General features: G+C 41.5%; 1 protein-coding gene across 6 annotated transcripts in view; it reads right to left on the bottom strand.

Annotated features, from left to right (window-relative positions):
• The window catches only part of LOC144489811 (arf-GAP with coiled-coil, ANK repeat and PH domain-containing protein 2-like), a 144,644-nt gene that overhangs the window by 17,447 nt on the left and 107,459 nt on the right, over positions 1–19,738 (bottom strand). For 3 of the 6 annotated variants that reach the window (XM_078207670.1, XM_078207657.1, XM_078207682.1), the window contains 8 exons: positions 19,361–19,381; positions 17,775–17,826; positions 17,198–17,298; positions 13,888–13,999; positions 8,340–8,548; positions 7,856–7,925; positions 6,341–6,435; positions 5,542–5,723 (listed from right to left, as the gene is read on the bottom strand). In XM_078207670.1, coding sequence (XP_078063796.1) covers positions 5,542–5,723; positions 6,341–6,435; positions 7,856–7,925; positions 8,340–8,548; positions 13,888–13,999; positions 17,198–17,298; positions 17,775–17,826; positions 19,361–19,381 — 842 coding nt within the window. Of the gene's footprint in view, positions 1–4,382; positions 4,505–5,541; positions 5,724–6,340; positions 6,436–7,855; positions 7,926–8,339; positions 8,549–13,887; positions 14,000–17,197; positions 17,299–17,774; positions 17,827–19,360; positions 19,382–19,738 lie in introns of those variants that run through there. The other 3 variants (XM_078207664.1, XM_078207675.1, XM_078207685.1) reach the window with 2 other exon arrangements.

Genomic DNA, 19,738 nt, shown 5'->3' with positions numbered 1-19,738 from the left:
GGAAAAAGCTACTCGAACAAATAATGCTTTTAAAATGCTTAGGGAAGTCAAAATCACAAATAAAAACTCACAAATGCACCCATAAAGTGGAATCAAGCAGTGGATGAATTTAGTAGCACAGGCACCGAGAAGCTCCATATGTACAGTACTTACTACTACTAGATTTTGAAGAGGTGTCAAAGTAGGAGAATAACGAGTCCAGTTCATCTGGACAGAAGAGAGACTCCCGGCGTTGCTCAGTGTTACTAACAGCAGCTGGTTACATGCATGTTAGCAAAGCAAAACAGCCATTGAAACAGAGGAAAACAGAGGAAATAGTTTTTAAGATATTCAAAGAAAAATACAAGGAAGAACACCGAAAGTTAAGTTGTTAGTTAGCAATAGTCTGAAGTGAATTTATTGAATTTGGAAGACTTAACAGCCGGGATGTTGTGATAGTGACAATGGCAAAACCACCAGCAATCGCTGTCATTTCTTCTCTGAAAGTAATGGCAACTTCTGGAGTCCACACGTTTGGTGTGAAATACGGAAATCCAGAAGTCACTGATCCTGATGCCGCACTTCTCCATGGGGTGCAGTGTTGAAATTTCCATAGATGGGAATTAATTAGAAATCATTGAACTGATGAGAACTTCTCCTTTAGTATTGTAATATCACTGTTAAAACACCCCGGGAATGCTTTGCCTTATTAATGGTGTGTAACTAGGTTTCCAACAGCATACAAATTCACAACTACTGACTAAGAACTCTGACCCCGGACAAGTAATCTTATATTTGTATAATGCCAATTTTTTTCAATCATGATAAAACTCCATAGACTTTTAATAAATTAAAAAAACAAGTTTGTTTATTTTATTTCAGCTTCTAATTCAAATGCCAGGATAATCAGGGCATTTTATTTCCTGGTTTGCGAATGAGGATTGATGCTTCAATATGACTGGCTTCTTTGATGATATCACCTTTGCTGGACACCTGGAGATTCCAAATTCATGCTGGGAAAGGTGAAATCCAAGCCACAAAGATTGCCAGATCTTTGCGGAAAGTTTTCTTCAAGGTCAGCAGCCGGCACTGTCACTTCTCCATGGACCCCAAAATTGGGCCTTATATTTATGAAAATTTGGCTGAAAAATACATGTGCCTCGGTTGTGCAGCAACAATAGCAGTGAAACTGTTAGCGTCCGTCATCATTACTCCACTGAAACTAACACCAAGTTGTGAAGTCTGCATGTACACAGTGAATCAGGAGTTGCTTGAGTGATTGGGCAGCACGGTGGCACAGTGGACAGCACTGCTGCCTCACAGCGCCGGGGACCCGGGTTCAACCTGGGTAAGATGCTCTGCTGGAGAGTCAGTGCAGTTTCTCTAAACAGTGAACTTTATAAAGTCGCAATCAAATAAAAAAAATGATGAGTCTGTCTTTTTATGCTATTAGTCTTAATGTACAAATCCTTAAAAATTACCCCTTATTAAATGAGGTATAAATGTAATTGTGATTTTAACTACTAAGTTCATAATTATTGCTAAGTCTCTCTAGCCTTGAAAAACTAATTTTATATTTGTGAAGGGCAAAATTCTCTATTATAATTAAAAAGACATATTTGGAATGGATTTTGAAATTTTTTAATGTTTCAACTTCTATCTTAATCCCATGTGTACATCCCAATCATTGAACTTGCTATCTGTAAAATTTAATTAAATGTAAACGATAATAAGTGGTGTATTCCCTAAGTTGCTGTGAAAATCAGTTTCAAAATACATGGGTGTGGGACGAATTTAACCTCCAAACTTCCCAAAAGCGCCAAGGAGAATTCAGTCATGGGGCCATCACAGAAAAGTCGTGAGCCAATTGAGCAGCTAGTAAGCCTATCAGCAGCAAACGCTGTGACTGAAGAAGCAGCATGCAGTGGGAAGGGGAATGGTGGCACATCCACCTGAGCACCAGAGTGGCAGAAGTTGGAGGGGCTGCGAGGTGGAGAGGCAGCCTATCAGGGAGGGTGGAAGCTGTTTATCGGGATTGGAGAGGGAGAAACTGTCTTCCAGGGAGGGATGGTGATGCAAGGAATTGCCTGCCTGCTGGTGGGGAAGTGGAGCGAGTCTCTGAGGGGGAAGAGCGGTCACAGAACACCTTCTCCTGCTTTCTCCATCTGCAGAAGCAGTGAGCAGGTCTCAGCACGGCTGAGCGTGGGTTTCCTCCGAGTGCTCCAGTTTCCTCCCACAGTCCAAAGATGTGTAGGTTAGGTGGATGGGCCATGTTAATTGTCTTTAGTGTCGAGGGATTAGCAGGGTAAATATGTGGGGTTACGGGGATAGGGCCTGGGTGGGATTGTCGTCGGTGCAGACTCGATGGGCCGAATGGCCTTCTTCTGCACTGTAAGGACTCTAATTCTATGATTCTAGAATTGACACCTCTTTACATCTCTGTTTAAGAAAGTGAGGAAAACTTGCAGCCTCAATCTGTCAACTTGGACTGGAGCCATGCACCATTCAGGTAATCATGATGTGGAGATGCCGGCGTTGGACTGGGGTAAACACAGTAAGAGTTTTAACAACAACAGGTTTGTTTGGTAGCAAATGCCATTAGCTTTCGGAGTGCTGCTCCTTTGTCAGATGGAGTGGATATCTGCTCTCAAAAGAGCTTTGAGAGCAGATATCCACTCCATCTGACGAAGGAGCAGCACTCCGAAACCTAATGGCATTTGCTACCAAATAAACCTGTTGGACTTTAACCCGGTGTTGCTAAAACTCTTACTCCATTCAGGTAATGCCAGGAAAAGGTTTTGTGGGTCCCAGCTAATATGGGTCTATTGAATCTGAAATACGTAAACCAGCTAAACAACATCAAAAGAAATCCCTCAAGTGATTCTATGGATATTTTCATTTTGTATCCGAGTAATGAATGATGTACATTTTATGGCGTTTTTAACGACCTAAGGGCATCCCAAAGTGCTTTAAAGTCAATGAAATGCTGTGAAAGGTTAGTCACTGTTGTAATGAGGTAAACAATCAATTAATTTAGCAGCATCTAGGACTAGAACTTAGAAAAGCTACAGCGCAAACAGGCCCTTCGGCCCACAAGTTGCACCGAACAATTTCCTTACCTTCTAGGCTCATCTATAACCCTCTATCTTAAGAGCTCCAGACAAAGTTTCCTTGAAAATTTGCCACATTTCTTCCGTACATTTCCCTGAGAAAACCTCCTTCCAATTTATGCCTCTAATTTCCTGCCTAATAGCATCATAGTTGCCCTTACTCCAGATAAACACTTTCCTAGCTCGGCTGATCCTATCTCTCTCCAATGCTAGTGTAAAGGAGATAGAGTTATGATCACTATCCCCAAAATGCTCTCCCACTGATAGATCTGACACCTGCCCAGGTTCATTCCCTAATATCAAATCAAGCACAGCCTCTCCTCTTGTAGGCTTATCCACACACTGTGTCAGGAAGCTGTCCTGAACACACCTAACAAACTCCTCTCCATCTAAACCCCTTACCCTAGGGATATTCCAATCGATATTTGGGAAATTAAAATCTCCCATCACGACCACTCTGTTATTATCACATCTCTCCAGAATCTGCTTCCCAATCTGCTCCTCCACATCCCTCTGCTGCTATTGAGCGGCCTATAGAAAACACCCAGTAAAGTTACCGACCCCTTCCTGTTCCTAACCTCCACCCACAGAGATTCTGTAGACTGGGGAACATGATCTAAAAATTAGAACCAGATCTTTCAGGGGTGAGTTGGTGGAAGTTGGAACTCTCTTCCACAAAAAGAAATCAGTGTTGGAGTAATTAAATTTAAATCTGAGATTGGGATCTGAGATGTAAACTGCCGGGTTAAAATCTTCCTGCATTGTGCACGTACCACGAAAACCCCATTAGCCGTGACTTCACCAGTTTGCAGAAGCCATGTGATGGTCTTCAGTGTGTAGACAGTTGTTTAAAAATATATATTTTGTTGCTAACTTGTGCTTGTGCTGTCTCAGACATTTATACTTTCCTTGTGTGTTGTGGTTAAGTTTATTGGAAGGGTGATGATTATTGAGGATATTGATGAATTCTTCTAATTCTGCTTCTGTGAGAGTCCTAATATCACATGTGTCAACACAGCAGACAATCTGATTACTCAACTGCATCACCTAATAAAAAAAAGAGTTAGTGAGAATGAAAATGGTGCCCTGAAGCTCAAAACGTAGCCCTGAAAAATCAAAAAAGTATTCCTTGAAAAAATCTCAAGAAGAGCCCTAGAATGTAAAAATATCTTGAACTTGGTGTGGATACTTCAATGCGATTAGCTGCCTACCCTACTTGCTGACATCCCTGCTGCTGGGTGACTGGAGATCCACATGACGTGGTGCCAGATTTAAACTATCAAGAAAGGAGCAATCCACGTTCCAGAGCTTGCTGGAGTTTGCTGAAAAAAGCTACAAGATGTCGAAGCTTTTTGTCAGGCACTCATCAGGACAGATGCAAGACTGCCAAATTTCAAAGGGAGCATCAATTTATTCTGCATGAGAAAAGGGTGCTGGTTGGTCAGCAAATTGACTGATTGGTCAAGGTGTTGCAATGGAGAATGTACCAGGGAATTATTATTCCCCCATACATTTGTTTAATTCAAAAAATATAGAAGTACCTAGATATGTTCTTTCTGCTTGCAGAGGACAGGTCCCTGTGAATATATACAGTTTCCAGCAAGCGTAAGTGAGCCACATGGTGAGCTCAACTGAAAATCTTACATTGGTTGTCAGTGTAATTCTTAGCACACTTGGGATTGTTCAACAAGTGCTGTCCAATTACAGAATCACATCTAATGTTAGATATTGTGTTCTGAGTTTTTGCAAGCACCATCTGTGTCAGTATGATCAGCTTCTGCCTATAGTATCAGCCGAAGGAGCATGTTGTTCAATACAATCCACTGGATTTTGGGGCTTATGACACCTACGTACTTGGCACCAAAATTCATAAGAACTAAACTAACAACCAAATTAAGATCATCAGCTGGACTCACAATGATGGAAGCTATATATTTTCATATGCAGGGACCTGTCTTCTGCAAGCAAAAAAAATGCCCAAGTGTTGCACCACTTCTAAATTAAACAAAAGTGGTGGGGGAGGGAACACACGACGACAATAGTTCCCTGGTGCATTCTCTACGGCAATGTCTCATCCAGTATCAATTTGTCAACCAATCAATACCCATTGTGCATGCAGCATAAACTATTGCTCTCTTTAAAATTCGGCATTCTTGTATCTGTCCTGATGAATGCAAGACAAAAAGCTTTGACAACATATCTCTTTTTTCAGCAATACTCAAATTCTGCATGACCAAGATCACTAGTTGCTGGTGGCTTTCTTTGAGGTCAGCAGTGGTGCTGTCAGTGCTGACACAGAATTTAGGCCAGAGTTGTTAGTTAATAGGATTTAAAAAATGGATAGCTGGCAGAAAAGTTTTATGTATCTTTACTTTAGACACAATTCAATTAAATAATATCATTCATGGGTTCTTATTCAGTTCACCACGTTACGTTACAGATAGGCTATTACCTGAAATTTTGGAAGTGCTCCCTGGGACAGAAAGAGATGTGGATGATTTTTCAGGTGTGCCTTCAGGTTCACTGGACAGTGGTAATACCTGCGATCTTTCTTCTGATGAAGAAATTCTATAGGGTTTCTGTACGAACTTCTTCTCAACATACTTAGCTTTGATCCAAGATTCCTTTTCAAGCCTAACAATAGTAGTGTATGAAATATACTTGAAAGTTACAAAGCTCATACATTTTACATTTTAAAAAAGCACAATTTAAAGTGAGATTATCTGCTGTGCCGAAAGCAAGGCACATGCTCGTCATTTACTTATACCTTCTCAGGTGCTAAATTATGTTTGATATAAGTGCATTAAAAATTTACATTCCAATTATAGAAATGCAATTTGTTTAACTTGCAACCAAAGCTGCTATTATCCTATTAAATAATATTTACTCTTAAGTGGCAGCTAAAGTATTTTTGAACAATAATCTAGATCATTATAAGAAAAACTTGCATTTATATTCAGTATCTTATCACATCCCTCAGAAATACCTCCCAGGGCTTCATATCAAATTAATTATCTTGAATGGAGCGACTGACTATGCTGTGTGAAATTGCTTGAAGTGAAATAAATGACCAATTGATCTGTTTACAGGACTATTGCTTGGGGAATAAACGTTAACAAGTTGCACTCATTTGAATGGTGTCACTACAGATCTTTAACATTGATCACAACAGACAAATCTCTTGAGCCAAGCTGGCACTTTATACCTTTCTCGAAAATGTTGTCTAATAGAACCGGAATTACATGATTTACCTTGAATCTCCTGCATTTGGCTTTTTAAAATGCATTTCGTCCACTTGTGCCTCATATATTCTATTTATAATGTCATTTCCCAGGGCACACATAAGCTGTCAAACAAAATGAGAATATAGTTTTAAATTTAAGGATCACTAGTAGAGAATACAAAATGGAAATACAACGGGTGAACTGCTAATAGAAAGCAGTTGTTCTAATGTCATAATTAAATTCTTAGAGGCTGATTTAAATCAGCTGTTTGTCATTTTTATTAATGACCTGGATGAGGGTGCAGAAGGATGGGTTAGTAAATTTGCGGATGACACCAAAGTCGGTGGAGTTGTAGACAGTGCGGAGGGAAGTGGCAGGTTACAGAGGGACATAGATAAGCTGCAGAACTGGGCTGAGAGGTGGCAAATGGAGTTTAATGCGGAAAAGTGTGAGGTGATTCACTTTGGAAGGAGTAACAGGAATACAGAGTACTGGGCTAATGGTAAGATACTTGGTAGTGTGGATGAACAGAGGGATCTGGGTGTCCATGTGCATAGATCCCTGAAAGTTGGCACCCGAGTTGATAGGGTTGTTAAGAAGGCGTATGGTGTGTTAGCTTTTATTGGGAGGGGGATTGAGTTTCGGAGCCAGGAGGTCATGTTGCAACTGTACAAAACTCTGGTGCGGCCACATTTGGAGTATTGCGTACAGTTCTGGTCGCCGCATTATAGGAAGGATGTGGAAGTGTTGGAAAGGGTGCAGAGGAGATTTACCAGGATGTTGCCTGGTATGGTGGGAAAATCGTATGAGGAAAGGCTGAGGGGCTTGAGGTTGTTTTCGTTAGAGAGAAGAAGGTTAAGAGGTGACTTAATAGAGGCATACAAGATGATCAGGGATAGTGAGAGCCTTTTTCCTCGGATGGTGATGGCTAACACAAGGGGACACAGCTTTAAATTGAGGGGTGAGAGATATAGGACAGATGTTAGAGGTAGGTTCTTTACTCAGAGAGTAGTAAGGGCATGGAATGCCCTGCCTGCAGCAGTAGTGGACTCGTCAACATTAAGAGCATTCAAATGGTTATTGGATAAACATATGGATGATATTGGAATAGTGTAGATTAGAGGGGCTTTAGATTGGTTTCATTGGTCGGCGCAACATCGCGGGCCGAAGGGCCTGTACTGCGCTGTAATGTTCTATGTTCTAAATCTTCCAACATGCCAAAAGAATTGTGAATACTCTAAAATATATTTCTATCCTGCAAGTTCCACTTTCAAAATATCACAATGCTATTAGAAACTGACCTTATCAGCTCAATGGGTATAAAGTGAGGAAGTCTAAATTAAGTTGTGTGTGTTGCAAGGGAAGAAATTCTGTAAAATTTGTCTTTAAGGTGTTTTGCTGTATAGTACATTATTTTTAGCAAATGTCTTTCATGACCACTTTAAACTTGCATGTTAACTACCCAAACTAATCCTTTATATGAAATTGTCATAAAACTCCTTCATACAAAAAGTGATTTTGAAAAAAAATTGTTAAACTCACTTTTAAGAGCTCCGGTTCCCATGAATCCAAAGTAAGGGAACGCACCTTAGAAAAATGAACACCTAGACTTCTAAACACAAAAAGAAAATAAACCAATACAACACATATAATGCAGACATTCATCACAAGATCAACTTCTGCAAGGTACTGAAGCTTAACATGCAGCAATAAATCATATTTGTGGTCAATCAACAATGATCAAGCTTATCCTTTTGTTCCTGTAATTTTTTTAATATTATTTAGGGATTTTCCTTTGCAAACCTCCCAAATTGAGCAGCAGCTTTTGAACTTATTTTGCCTTATAATTGGGAGCCCAGTACCCGGCCAACGAGTGTCACCGCAAGTAACTTTAAATTTTTGCTATCTTTTCATCCAGTTAAAGCAGCAGTTCTACCGAATATTGAGCACAACTGGTACCAAACTGAAAGCGCACAAATCTTTTCCAATCTATTACACAAAGTTTAATCTTTTATCATCTTAATACCTGTGAATTCCTGAACATTCAATGCAAAGTGTGATTCCAAGATTAATGCTTGCCCAACGTGGGTCTGGCTGGCCACAGTCACAGCAATTTGTATTGCCAGCAATACACTCCACACGCTGAAGTGCACTTTCTCCTTTCACTGGTCGCTCCTTCAATTCACTCCCAGAGTCCAGACTGCTGGTAGATGGAGAGGATCTTCTATCTAATTTCTGGGGAAGCAATAACAAGTTCACTACTTTTTCTTCCTTTCAAAGATGCTCCATATAAATGTATAAGAGCATGGATTTTAAACTACAAACTTGTCATTCATCTAACCTAAATGTGTAGAAAGTGATATCAAATAGAAACATTTATATTTTTAAATCATTGCAGCTTCTCGGTCACTTTTTGCCATATCTGCCTCTACTGTTCCACAGGATTAAGGTGCTCTTCCGCCATCTCCCTTTCACCTTTCTCACATAACTGACCTTCTGAAGACTGTCATCCTGCCATTCTATCAATGATGTGGAGATGCCGGCGTTGGACTGGGGTAAACACAGTAAGAAGTTTAACAACACCAGGTTAAAGTCCAACAGGTTTATTTGGTAGCAAAAGCCACACAAGCTTTCGGAGCTGCAAGCCCCTTCTTCAGGTGAGTGGGAATTCTGTTCACAAACAGAGCATATAAAGACACAACCTCAATTTACATGAATAATGGTTGGAATGCGAATACTTACAACTAATCAAGTCTTTAAGAAACACTGGAGTTCTCCACTCACGTTGTTTTGTTTCTTAAAGACTTGATTAGTTGTAAGTATTCGCATTCCAACCATTATTCATGTAAATTGAGGTTGTGTCTTTATATGCTCTGTTTGTGAACAGAATTCCCACTCACCTGAAGAAGGGGCTTGCAGCTCCGAAAGCTTGTGTGGCTTTTGCTACCAAATAAGCCTGTTGGACTTTAACCTGGTGTTGTTAAACTTCTTATTCTATCAATGGTAGAGCTTTGGTCATCACGTCACAATAACACTTTGTACTTGTATAGAACGTCTAGCGTGGCAAAACATCGCAAGATGTTTCACAGGAGCGTTACAATATAAAATTAATTAATATGGAGATAATAGGGCAGATGAGCAAAAATTTAGTGAAAGAGGTAGGTTTTAAGGACCACTTCAGATGTGGGAAAGAGTAGCAGAAAGGTTTAAAGGAGGAATTTCAGAGCTTGGTACAGGCAGCTGAATGCACAGTCACCAATGCAGGAGTGATTAAAACTGGGGATTCTCAATATGTCAGAATTGGATGACAGGAAATACCTTGAAGACCCGAACTGGAAGAGTCTCCAGAGCTGGGTAAGATGAGGTGATGGAGGATAACAAGGATGAGAATTTTAAAATCAAGGCATTGCTTAACCGGGAGCCAATGTAGACCAATGAGCAGAAAAGTGATGGGTGAATGGGACTGTGTAAGTCATAGAATCATAAAATCCCTACAGTGCAGGAGGAGGCCTTTCGGCCCGTCAAGTCTGCACCGACCACAATCCCACCCAGGCCCTATCCCCATGTATTTACCTTAGCTACTCCTACTAAGGGGCAATTTAGCATTACCAATCCATCTAACCCGCACATTTTTGGACTGTGGGAGGAAACTGGAGCACTCGGAGGAAACCCACGCAGACACGGGGAGAACATGCAGACTTCGCACAGACAGTGACCCAAGCCGAGAAGTGAACCTGGGTCCCTGGCGCTGAGAGGCAGCAGTGCTAACCACTGCGCCATCATGCTGGGTCAGGTGTGCCAAGTTGGGGCATAGACGTCAGAGTTTTGGATTATCCCAAGTTTACAAAGGGTAGAAAGTGGGTTGTGTTTTGAAAGAGTCAAATCTCGAATTAACAAGGGTATGGATGTGCATTTCAACAGCAGATGGGCTGAAGTAAGACAAGAGTCGGTTGATGTTAGAAGTGGAAAAAGTTGGTCCACACGGCAGCATGGGTGTATTTGGAAGGGTACTTTAGGATTGAATATGACATCAAGGTTGTGAGCAGTTTGGTTCAGTCTCAGACACTGGCCAGGGATCGGGATGGAGTCAGTGGTTGATGAACAGAATGAGCTTAGTCGGGGAAGATAATGGCTTCAGTTTCCCAATATTTATATGGAGAAAATTTCTGCTCATTCAGGACTGAATGTTGGGCAAGCATTCTAACAATTCCCCCACAAACTTAAATATGAGTTAACGATTAATGAATCAAAACAGCAAGAACTTTTTCTCAAGAAGGATTGTGGAAAACTGGAATTTCTAACGAGGCTGCTAGGATGTGAATAGTGGCTCAACTGAAATTTACAAGACAGAGATTGACATCTACTTATTAGGAAAGTGCATCAAGAATGGAATAAACTCAAATTAAAATGACTGAAGTACAGATTAGCCATGATTGTAATCAAATGGCAGAATAGGCTACAAAAAGTAATAGTAGTAGTAACTGGAAGATCAAGTCTGCCAAAACAAACCAAAAGTAACTGTACCTGAAATGTTTCAGTTATGAAGAAGCATTTGTCTTAGAAGAAATCTTAGAAACCCTCCAGCACAGAAAGAGGCCATTCGGCCCATCGAGTCTGCACCGACCACAATCCCACCCAGGCCCTACCCTCATATCCCTACATATTTACCCACTAATCCCTCTAACCTACGCATCCCAGGACACTAAGGGGCAATTTTAGCATGGCCAATCAACCTAACCCGCACATCTTTGGACTGTGGGAGGAAACCGGAGCACCCGGAGGAAACCCACGCAGACACGAGGGGAATGTGCAAACTCCACAAAGACAGTGACCCAAGCCGGGAATCGAACCCAGGTCCCTGGAGCTGTGAAGCAGCAGTGCTAACCACTGTGCTACCGTGCCGCCCATTTGTCTTCATAAAACGACAGGAACTAAATACATTAAAGGTCATGCTCTCTATCTCTTTCATGATAACAAATGATGTTTAATCCACTATAATTTGCATTCAAATTTGAGACATCTGTGAACAAGATAATATTGACATGCGCAAGTTAATAATCTTCAAATTGTCACTTGGTAGCATAGAACTTGAGTACTGCTGAAAAAGGAGATATGTTGTCGAAGCTTTTCATCTTGCACTCATCAGGATAAATGCGCAAGTATACCGAATCTAACAGGGTCAGGAGTGCAAGACGAAAAACTTCAACAGCATGTCTCTTTTTTCCAGCATACTCAAATCCCTAACAAGTCTCACAACACCAGGTTAAAGTCCAACAGGTTTATTTGGTATCACGAGCTTTCTGAGCGCTGCTCCTTCGTCAGGACTCAAGACAGAAGCACTGAATCAAACTAAATGCATTGATAGATGCAAAACTTCTTCCATTAGCAAATTTAAATATTTAATAAAATATTCTAAAATTTGAGGACTTTGGAAGTCTCATAATATTGAAACAAAACCACAACAATGTAACGATTGATAAAAGTATGCCAATGTGACCAGAGATCTATACTGTTGTTGAATTTTGATTGCAAAGACGATGTATCTTTCAAAAACAAAGTAGGTGTGTAGGTAACAACACTGGAGAAATTGTGACTTCATTCTCTTCAGCTCTTTGCAGTTGGGACACTGGTATTAATTGGTAATGATGGAATATAAACTCAGGATTATCAATAGATGAAAGAGGAATCATTTGCCATCATAAGACCATAAGACCATAAGACATAGGAGCGGAAGTAAGGCCATTCGGCCCATCGAGTCCACTCCACCATTCAATCATGGTTGATTTCAACTCCATTTACCCGCTCTCTCCCCATAGCCCTTAATTCCTCGAGAAATCAAGAATTTATCAATTTCTGTCTTGAAGACGCTCAACGTCTCGGCCTCCACAGCCCTCTGTGGCAATGAATTCCACAGACCCACCACTCTCTGGCTGAAGAAATTTCTCCTCATCTCTGTTCTAAAGTGACTCCCTTTTATTCTAAGGCTGTGCCCCCGCGTCCTAGTCTCCCCTGTTAATGGAAACAACTTCCCTACGTCCATCCTATCTAAGCCGTTCATTATCTTGTAAGTTTCTATCAGATCTCCCCTCAACCTCCTAAACTCCAATGAATATAATCCCACGATCCTCAGACGTTCATCGTATGTCAGGCCTACCATTCCTGGGATCATCCGTGTGAATCTCCGCTGGACCCGCTCCAGTGCCAGTATGTCCTTCCTGAGGTGTGGGGCCCAAAATTGCTCACAGTACTCCAAATGGGGCCTAACCAGTGCTTTATAAAGCCTCAGAAGTACATCCCTGCTTTTGTATTCCAAGCCTCTTGAGATAAATGACAACATTACATTTGCTTTCTTAATTACGGACTCAACCTGCAAGTTTACCTTTAGAGAATCCTGGACTAGGACTCCCAAGTCCCTTTGCACTTTAGCATTATGAATTTTGTCACCGTTTAGAAAATAGTCCATGCCTCTATTCTTTTTTCCAAAGTGTACGACCTCGCACTTGCCCACGTTGAATTTCATCAGCCACTTCTTGGTCCACTCTCCTAAACTGTCTAAATCTTTCTGCAGCCTCCCCACCTCCTCAATACTACCTGCCCCTCCACCTATCTTTGTATCATCGGCAAACTTGGCCAGAATGCTCCCAGTCCCGTCATCTAGATCGTTAATATATAAAGAGAACAGCTGTGGCCCCAACACTGAACCCTGCGGGACACCACTTGTCACCGGTTGCCATTCTGAGAAAGAACCTTTTATCCCAACTCTCTGCCTTCTGTCTGACAGCCAATCGTCAATCCATGTTAGTACCTTGCCTCGAATACCATGGGCCCTTATTTTACTCAGCAGTCTCCCGTGAGGCACCTTGTCAAAGGCCTTTTGGAAGTCAAGATAGATAACATCCATTGGCTCTCCTTGGTCTAACCTATTTGTTATCTCTTCAAAGAACTCTAACAGGTTTGTCAGGCACGACCTCCCCTTACTAAATCCATGCTGAAACAGCATGAAACAGATAAAGATGAGACATTTAATGTTTTTAGTTCCTGTCATTTATGAGGACCAATACTGCTTCATAACTAAACCATTCCATGTAGAGTTAGAAAAGGGTACAGAAAAAAGTCAAGAAAATATGATTCGTGTACAGCTCTAGTTGAAAAGCTTGCACTACTACCACAAACATAATGACTTCTTGTTACTCAATACATCTAGAACTATTCAAACCAGTGTCTTTAACTGCATCCGCTAACAACACACTGGAATGTCAGCAGTAGATGTGTGATTCCATGGCATGGCTCATGCTAATCTCGAAGTATTAGCGAGGTCAGCCATCAAATGTAAAAAACAATTGCTCTTTGGATGTGAATAATGCTGGCAAGGCTGCATTTAGTGCCCATCCCTGGTACCAAGGCGGTAGCTGCCTTTCTGCTTGAATGGATGCAGTGCATAAGTTTATTTATTAGTTTCACAAGTAGGTTTACATTAACACTGCAATGAAGTTACTGTGAAAATCCCCTAGTCGCCACACTCCAGCACCTGTTCGGGTATAAATTTAGGGAGTGAAAATATACGGCATACGTACTTCTGCATAACTCTCTTCTCCTTTCTCTTTGTATGCTGTAGCAATGCTAGCTTGAACAGCTTTGATCCAGACCTGTCGGATTTTTTCGGAATCTGCTTGAAGCATACAACTCCTGTGTGAAAACATGCAGAGATTTAACATTTCTAGAACCGCTGGAAACAGACAGCAACATGGAGAAGTCTTAGCAATTTTGAGTAGTACCATTACTTTGAAAAGATTTTTGTGCAATGTGGGCATCACTGACAAGGTTGCCCATCCCCAAGTGCCCTTGAAGTGAGTGCCTTGTCTGACCATTTCAGGGGGAATTTAACAGTCAGCCACATTACTGTGGGTCTGGAGTCACATGTCGGCCAGAACAGGTACAGACAGCAGATATCTTTCCCCTTAAGGTTATTGGTGAACCCGATGGATTTTTACAACAATCAGTGATGGTTTCATAGTCACCATCATCAAGACTAACTTTTCTATTCCAGATTCATTCATTGAATTTAAATTCAACCGGCTACCGTGGTGGGATTTGAACCCATGTCCCCAGATAATTTGCCTGGGTCTATGGATTAGTAGTCTAGTTACACCATCATCTTCTCTTATTAAAGTTATATCATGTATGAATAAACTTAAAATTCTTCATGTATGAATAAACTTAAAATTCTTCATGTTGAACTTGGAAGCAATTGGTAACTATAGCAACCACAAGTACACCTATACATTTCATCCATTTTACAAGTTAAACATTAGTAAATACATAAAAAGGAAAACAACCATTTTATTTATTATTCTGCCATTTCAACACATAGTTGAAGATGATGGACAATTTGACACAGTTCTGGTGACTATAGATTAGGGACTATGCCAAAACTGGTCCTGAACATAAATAACATTTCTGACCACAGCAAAACCATATGCAACCTGAAAACAATATGGGTGGCACAGTGGCAAGCACTGCTGCCTTGAGGGATTATGGGGAAAAGACAGGAGAATGGGGATGAGAAAAATATCCGCCATGATTGAATGGCGGAGCAGACTTGATAGGCTTAGTGGCCTAATTCTGCTCCTATGTCTTATGGTCTTATTATGGTCTCTCAGCGCCAGGGACCTGGGTTCGATTCCCAGCTTGTGTCTGTGTGTTCTCCGTGTCTGCGTGGGTCTCCCCCGGGTGCCCCGGTTTCCTCCCACAGTCTGAAAGATGTGCTGGTTAGGTGCACTGGCCATGCTAAATTCTCCCTCAGTGTACTCAAACAGGTGCTGGAGTGTGGTGACAGTAACTTCATTGCAATGTTAATGTAAACCTACTTGTGATACTAATAAATAAATTTTAAAAATAAGATAGATTAACTCACCGACTTTAAATCTGGCTGTTCCGCAATGATAATACCTTGAGGCGGCCTTAATTGAAAATGGGACTTCTGCCAATCTGATTGGCCAGAAATGCTCTACTCCAGGAAGACAGGAGCAGCCAAAGCAGAGACTACAAGCTGCGCTCAGGGTGGAAGATGATTTCCCCCAGGCATGAAGGCAAGTCCGCGCATTTTGGGTGGGCCAGGATTGGAGATTGGAGCCCCTAGCAAGAGCATTTGGTGGAGAGGTGGGGAGGGGCAGGTTTGAGAGGCCAGGTGAGACACAGAGACGAAGGGGGCTCCCGAGTGGGCACAAGGAAGCCCCCAAAGAAAGTAACCATCCCCTACTCCCTGCCTGATAGCAGCCTGCACTGTCAAAGCTGCTGGTTGGCTGCTTTCATTGCTTTAATTCCACCTTCCCCTGCTGGCCAAAATACTGCAGTGACGGCAGAATGAGGCCCTTAAGAGGGAGGTAATTGCTCACTCAAGGGTCTCAATAAGCCGATGGACAGGTTGGCAACCTGACACCTTACCCAGCCCATCATATGGGGGACAAATGGGGGATGGGCAGGATGATGGTGGGTTGGCCACTCATTTTATTTTACATGACACCCCCTGCCTTCAAATACGCATGATGTGGAGATGCCGGCATTGGACTGGGGTAAGCACAGTAAGAAGTCTCACAACACCAGGTTAAAGTCCAACAGGTTTATTTGGTAGCAAATACCATAAGCTTTCGGAGCAATGCTCCTTCGTCAGATGGAGTGGTCTCTGTTCTCAAACAGGGCACAGACACAGAAATCAAATTACAGAATACTGATTAGAATGCAAATCTCTACAGCCAGCCAGGTCTTAAATGTACAGACAATGTGGGTGGAGGGAGCATTCAACACAGGTTAAAGAGATGTGTATTGTCTCCAGACAGTACAGCTTGTGAAATTCTGCAAGTCCAGGAGGCAAGCTGTGGGGGTTACTGATAATGTGACATAAATCCAACATCCCGGTTTAGACCGTCCTCATGTGTGCGGAACTTGGCTATCAGTTTCTGCTCAGTGACTCTGCGCTGTCGTGTGTCGTGAAGGCCGCCTTGGAGAACGCTTACCTGAAGATCCAAGGCTGAATGCCCGTGACTGCTGAAGTGCTCCCCCACAGGAAGAGAACAGTCTTGCCTGGTGATTGTCGAGCGGTGTTCATTCATCCGTTGTCGTAGCGTCTGCATGGTTTCCCCAATGTACCATGCCACGGGACATCCTTTCTTGCTGCAAGACATCCTTTCATACGCTGCAAGAAAGGATGTCCAGAGGCATGGTACATTGGGGAAACCATGCAGACGCTACGACAACGGATGAATGAACACCGCTCGACAATCACCAGGCAAGACTGTTCTCTTCCTGTGGGGGAGCACTTCAGCAGTCACGGGCATTCAGCCTTGGATCTTCAGGTAAGCGTTCTCCAAGGCGGCCTTCACGACACACGACAGCGCAGAGTCACTGAGCAGAAACTGATAGCCAAGTTCCGCACACATGAGGACGGTCTAAACCGGGATGTTGGATTTATGTTACATTATCAGTAACCCCCACAGCTTGCCTCCTGGACTTGCAGAATTTCACAAGCTGTACTGTCTGGAGACAATACACATCTCTTTAACCTGTGTTGAATGCTCCCTCCACCCACATTGTCTGTACATTTAAGACCTGGCTGGCTGTAGAGATTTGCATTCTAATCAGTATTCTGTAATTTGATTTCTGTGTCTGTGCCCTGTTTGAGAACAGAGACGACTCCATCTGACGAAGGAGCATTGCTCCGAAAGCTTATGGTATTTGCTACCAAATAAACCTGTTGGACTTTAACCTGGTGTTGTGAGACTTCTTACTGTTCAAATACGCAAGCAGAGAGCTGTAAAATTCACCCCAAGCTGTATGTTATCTCTACTTGTTCCCGTTCAAATATGAGGCAAAACGTGGGGCACTTACTTTGTAGGAGAGACTACTTCAAAACAGAAACGTCTTTCAATATCCTCACATGGTTTGACTGTACAAAGTCGTAAATCATCAACTACTACCGTGAGGTTATCCTGTGAGAAAATTTTAAGAAGTTCAGCTGGATTAAAAGAGTCAAATATTTGAACAGAAGTCATCATTAACATGATGGAACTATAGTTACTGAAGAATAAATATAAATAAATCTAATTATAGTATCCAGGACCATCAGAAACAAAAGCTGGAACTTGCTAGTCATTCATGCCGGCAGGATCTTCCGATCCTGCCCATGAGCACCCCCGCTGTGGGTTTCCCAGTGACAAGGGGTGCATTCAACGGGAAACTCCATTGACAATGGCAGGATCAGAAGATCCCACCATTGGTTAATGATATGACGTCTCCCGTTGCCAGGAAACACATCTTTCCAAGATGATAATATTTGGATACGGATTGGAGAGAATGGTATAAATTTCACTGTTTCTGAACCTTGTTATGATTAACTTAAAATTTACTCATATTTAATTATCAAATGTTAGCTCAACATTTTATGCTCAGTACAATTTTTCCTTACCTTAAACTTTTTTTGGTAAACAAGCTGGTTGTTCTGAATTGAAAACCAACGCCTGTTGAGAGAGAAGAACTTATAGGTTGTAGATACATGTGTTCCAAAAAAAGCAAAGTATACATTTAAAGACTGCAATATTTGGACAGCTTTAAAAACAGTCCTGCTGTGTAGCTTCTATTAGGCCCATTTTCTCCTCCTTTTAGATCTTCCTTTTCTGAAGGCAATGATTCCGTCCCCACCAGCACTTAATTCAAGTAGCTGTGATGAGCCTGCACAGTCCTGTTTGTACTGTTTTAACATAGAGGGTGCATCAAAGATAAACCAATCTGTACTCAGTCCATGTGCTATTCAACATGGTTCAGTACAGAGAGATCAGGGGGTGCAGTAACCTAACTAATTTTCTCTTCTTAAGGCCAATTTTAGCACCTAAAGAACACACTGACTATCAGCTAGCTCAATCAAAGCAAATAAGGAATTTCGGTCCATGTCTCTCACCTATACACAAACTTTCACAATCAAGTTATCAGGAGAAATCTTTTCTGCCCAACACACCACACTTTTCCTCCCCATCTGACCTTGATCCCCACCTTGTTTTATTTATTTCCTGACATGTTATTCCCCAGCCTAGGCTGGGGATCAAAGACATGTGTCCGTGACTCAAATAATTGCACCCATGTTAAAGGTCAAGTGACACACATTACCCCTCCACTTCTCCTTCCTCTACAGAGGAATTTGTTCGAAGGATGCAAGTGATCCTGGCAAGGCCCAACTATTGGCATCCCTAATTGTTTGCTGGAATTAAGAGTCAGCCACATGGTACGGTCTGGAGTCACAGGTCGCCCATTCAGCAGGGAGCAGAAAAATACTGTTGGAACCAGATGACAACCTACCTACTTCGAAGACCACTTTTTTCTGACACAAGTCCACAAATTACTAGATGTTTTGAATTCAATTTCACAAACTATCATGGTGGGATTTGAAAAGCTAGATTGCTAGACCAATACCAAATATCTCAGCAAATCACCATGCTATCACTCCATCACACTATCAATTGGTTAGCCACTAGAAAATGTACTTCCATTTTATAACAAAATGTGATGACTTTAAGCCACACATATTTTTAGTTTGAAGAACTAAAACAGAACAACGTTCCACACTTCAAAAATAGATCTGACAAAAGTAGTTTTCACAACTGGCATTAAAATAATGTTTAAACAAACGTGAGTAATTGATTTTTTAAAATAAACTAAAGTCATTAGTTGAACACTCTTTCAAAACACGGATTCTTAAAGCTTGAACATCTTTATTATTAAAACCATCAGTTTACCACACAGTCAGAACTTGAAGTCCAATGGGTTAGTAGAAGGATAATTAGTTGTGTTAATATTGCAAAAGGCAAAACAAGCAAAAATGCTGCCGCTGGTTTGCGAATAACAGTTCCCATGCTGCAAAAAGGACAGCACAGTGACCAGTTTTAAAGCCATGGATTAAACCAGGTTTACCCGAAGTTCTTTGGACACTTGCAGACAGGTGAGAGCTAATATGCAGAGATAGGAATGGGGAGATAAGATGTCCAGCTGACTGGTTGGTACCTGATGTGGGGGGTCTTTTTCCTGTCACATGACAAAATAGGGTGGGACCAAGACATAGAAAGAAAAAGAAAAAATGAAAATAGTAAAATGAAACACTAACTATGATCTGAAAACACAGGAAGATTAAATGCATACTAAAGGTAAACTGGAATAAGCTGCCTTTTTGCACAAGGCCCCAGTGAAACTGAGAATATCAAATAATCTTGTACTGTTTGATACAAATCAACAGTTCTACATTTTTAAGGTGTGGCTTTGAATTTAAAGAAACATGCATTTGATTTCAGTACTGCACACTGATCAATAACCATGGATAGAAATATATACAGTCAAGTCCCGCAGTTCGCAACATTTTCTTCTGTGGTTTTTTTTACCCACGCG

This window comes from Mustelus asterias, chromosome 3 (assembly GCF_964213995.1).
Source record: "Mustelus asterias chromosome 3, sMusAst1.hap1.1, whole genome shotgun sequence".
NCBI classification, from domain to species: domain Eukaryota; kingdom Metazoa; phylum Chordata; class Chondrichthyes; order Carcharhiniformes; family Triakidae; genus Mustelus; species Mustelus asterias.
This window is presented reverse-complemented; position numbering and strand designations above follow the sequence as displayed.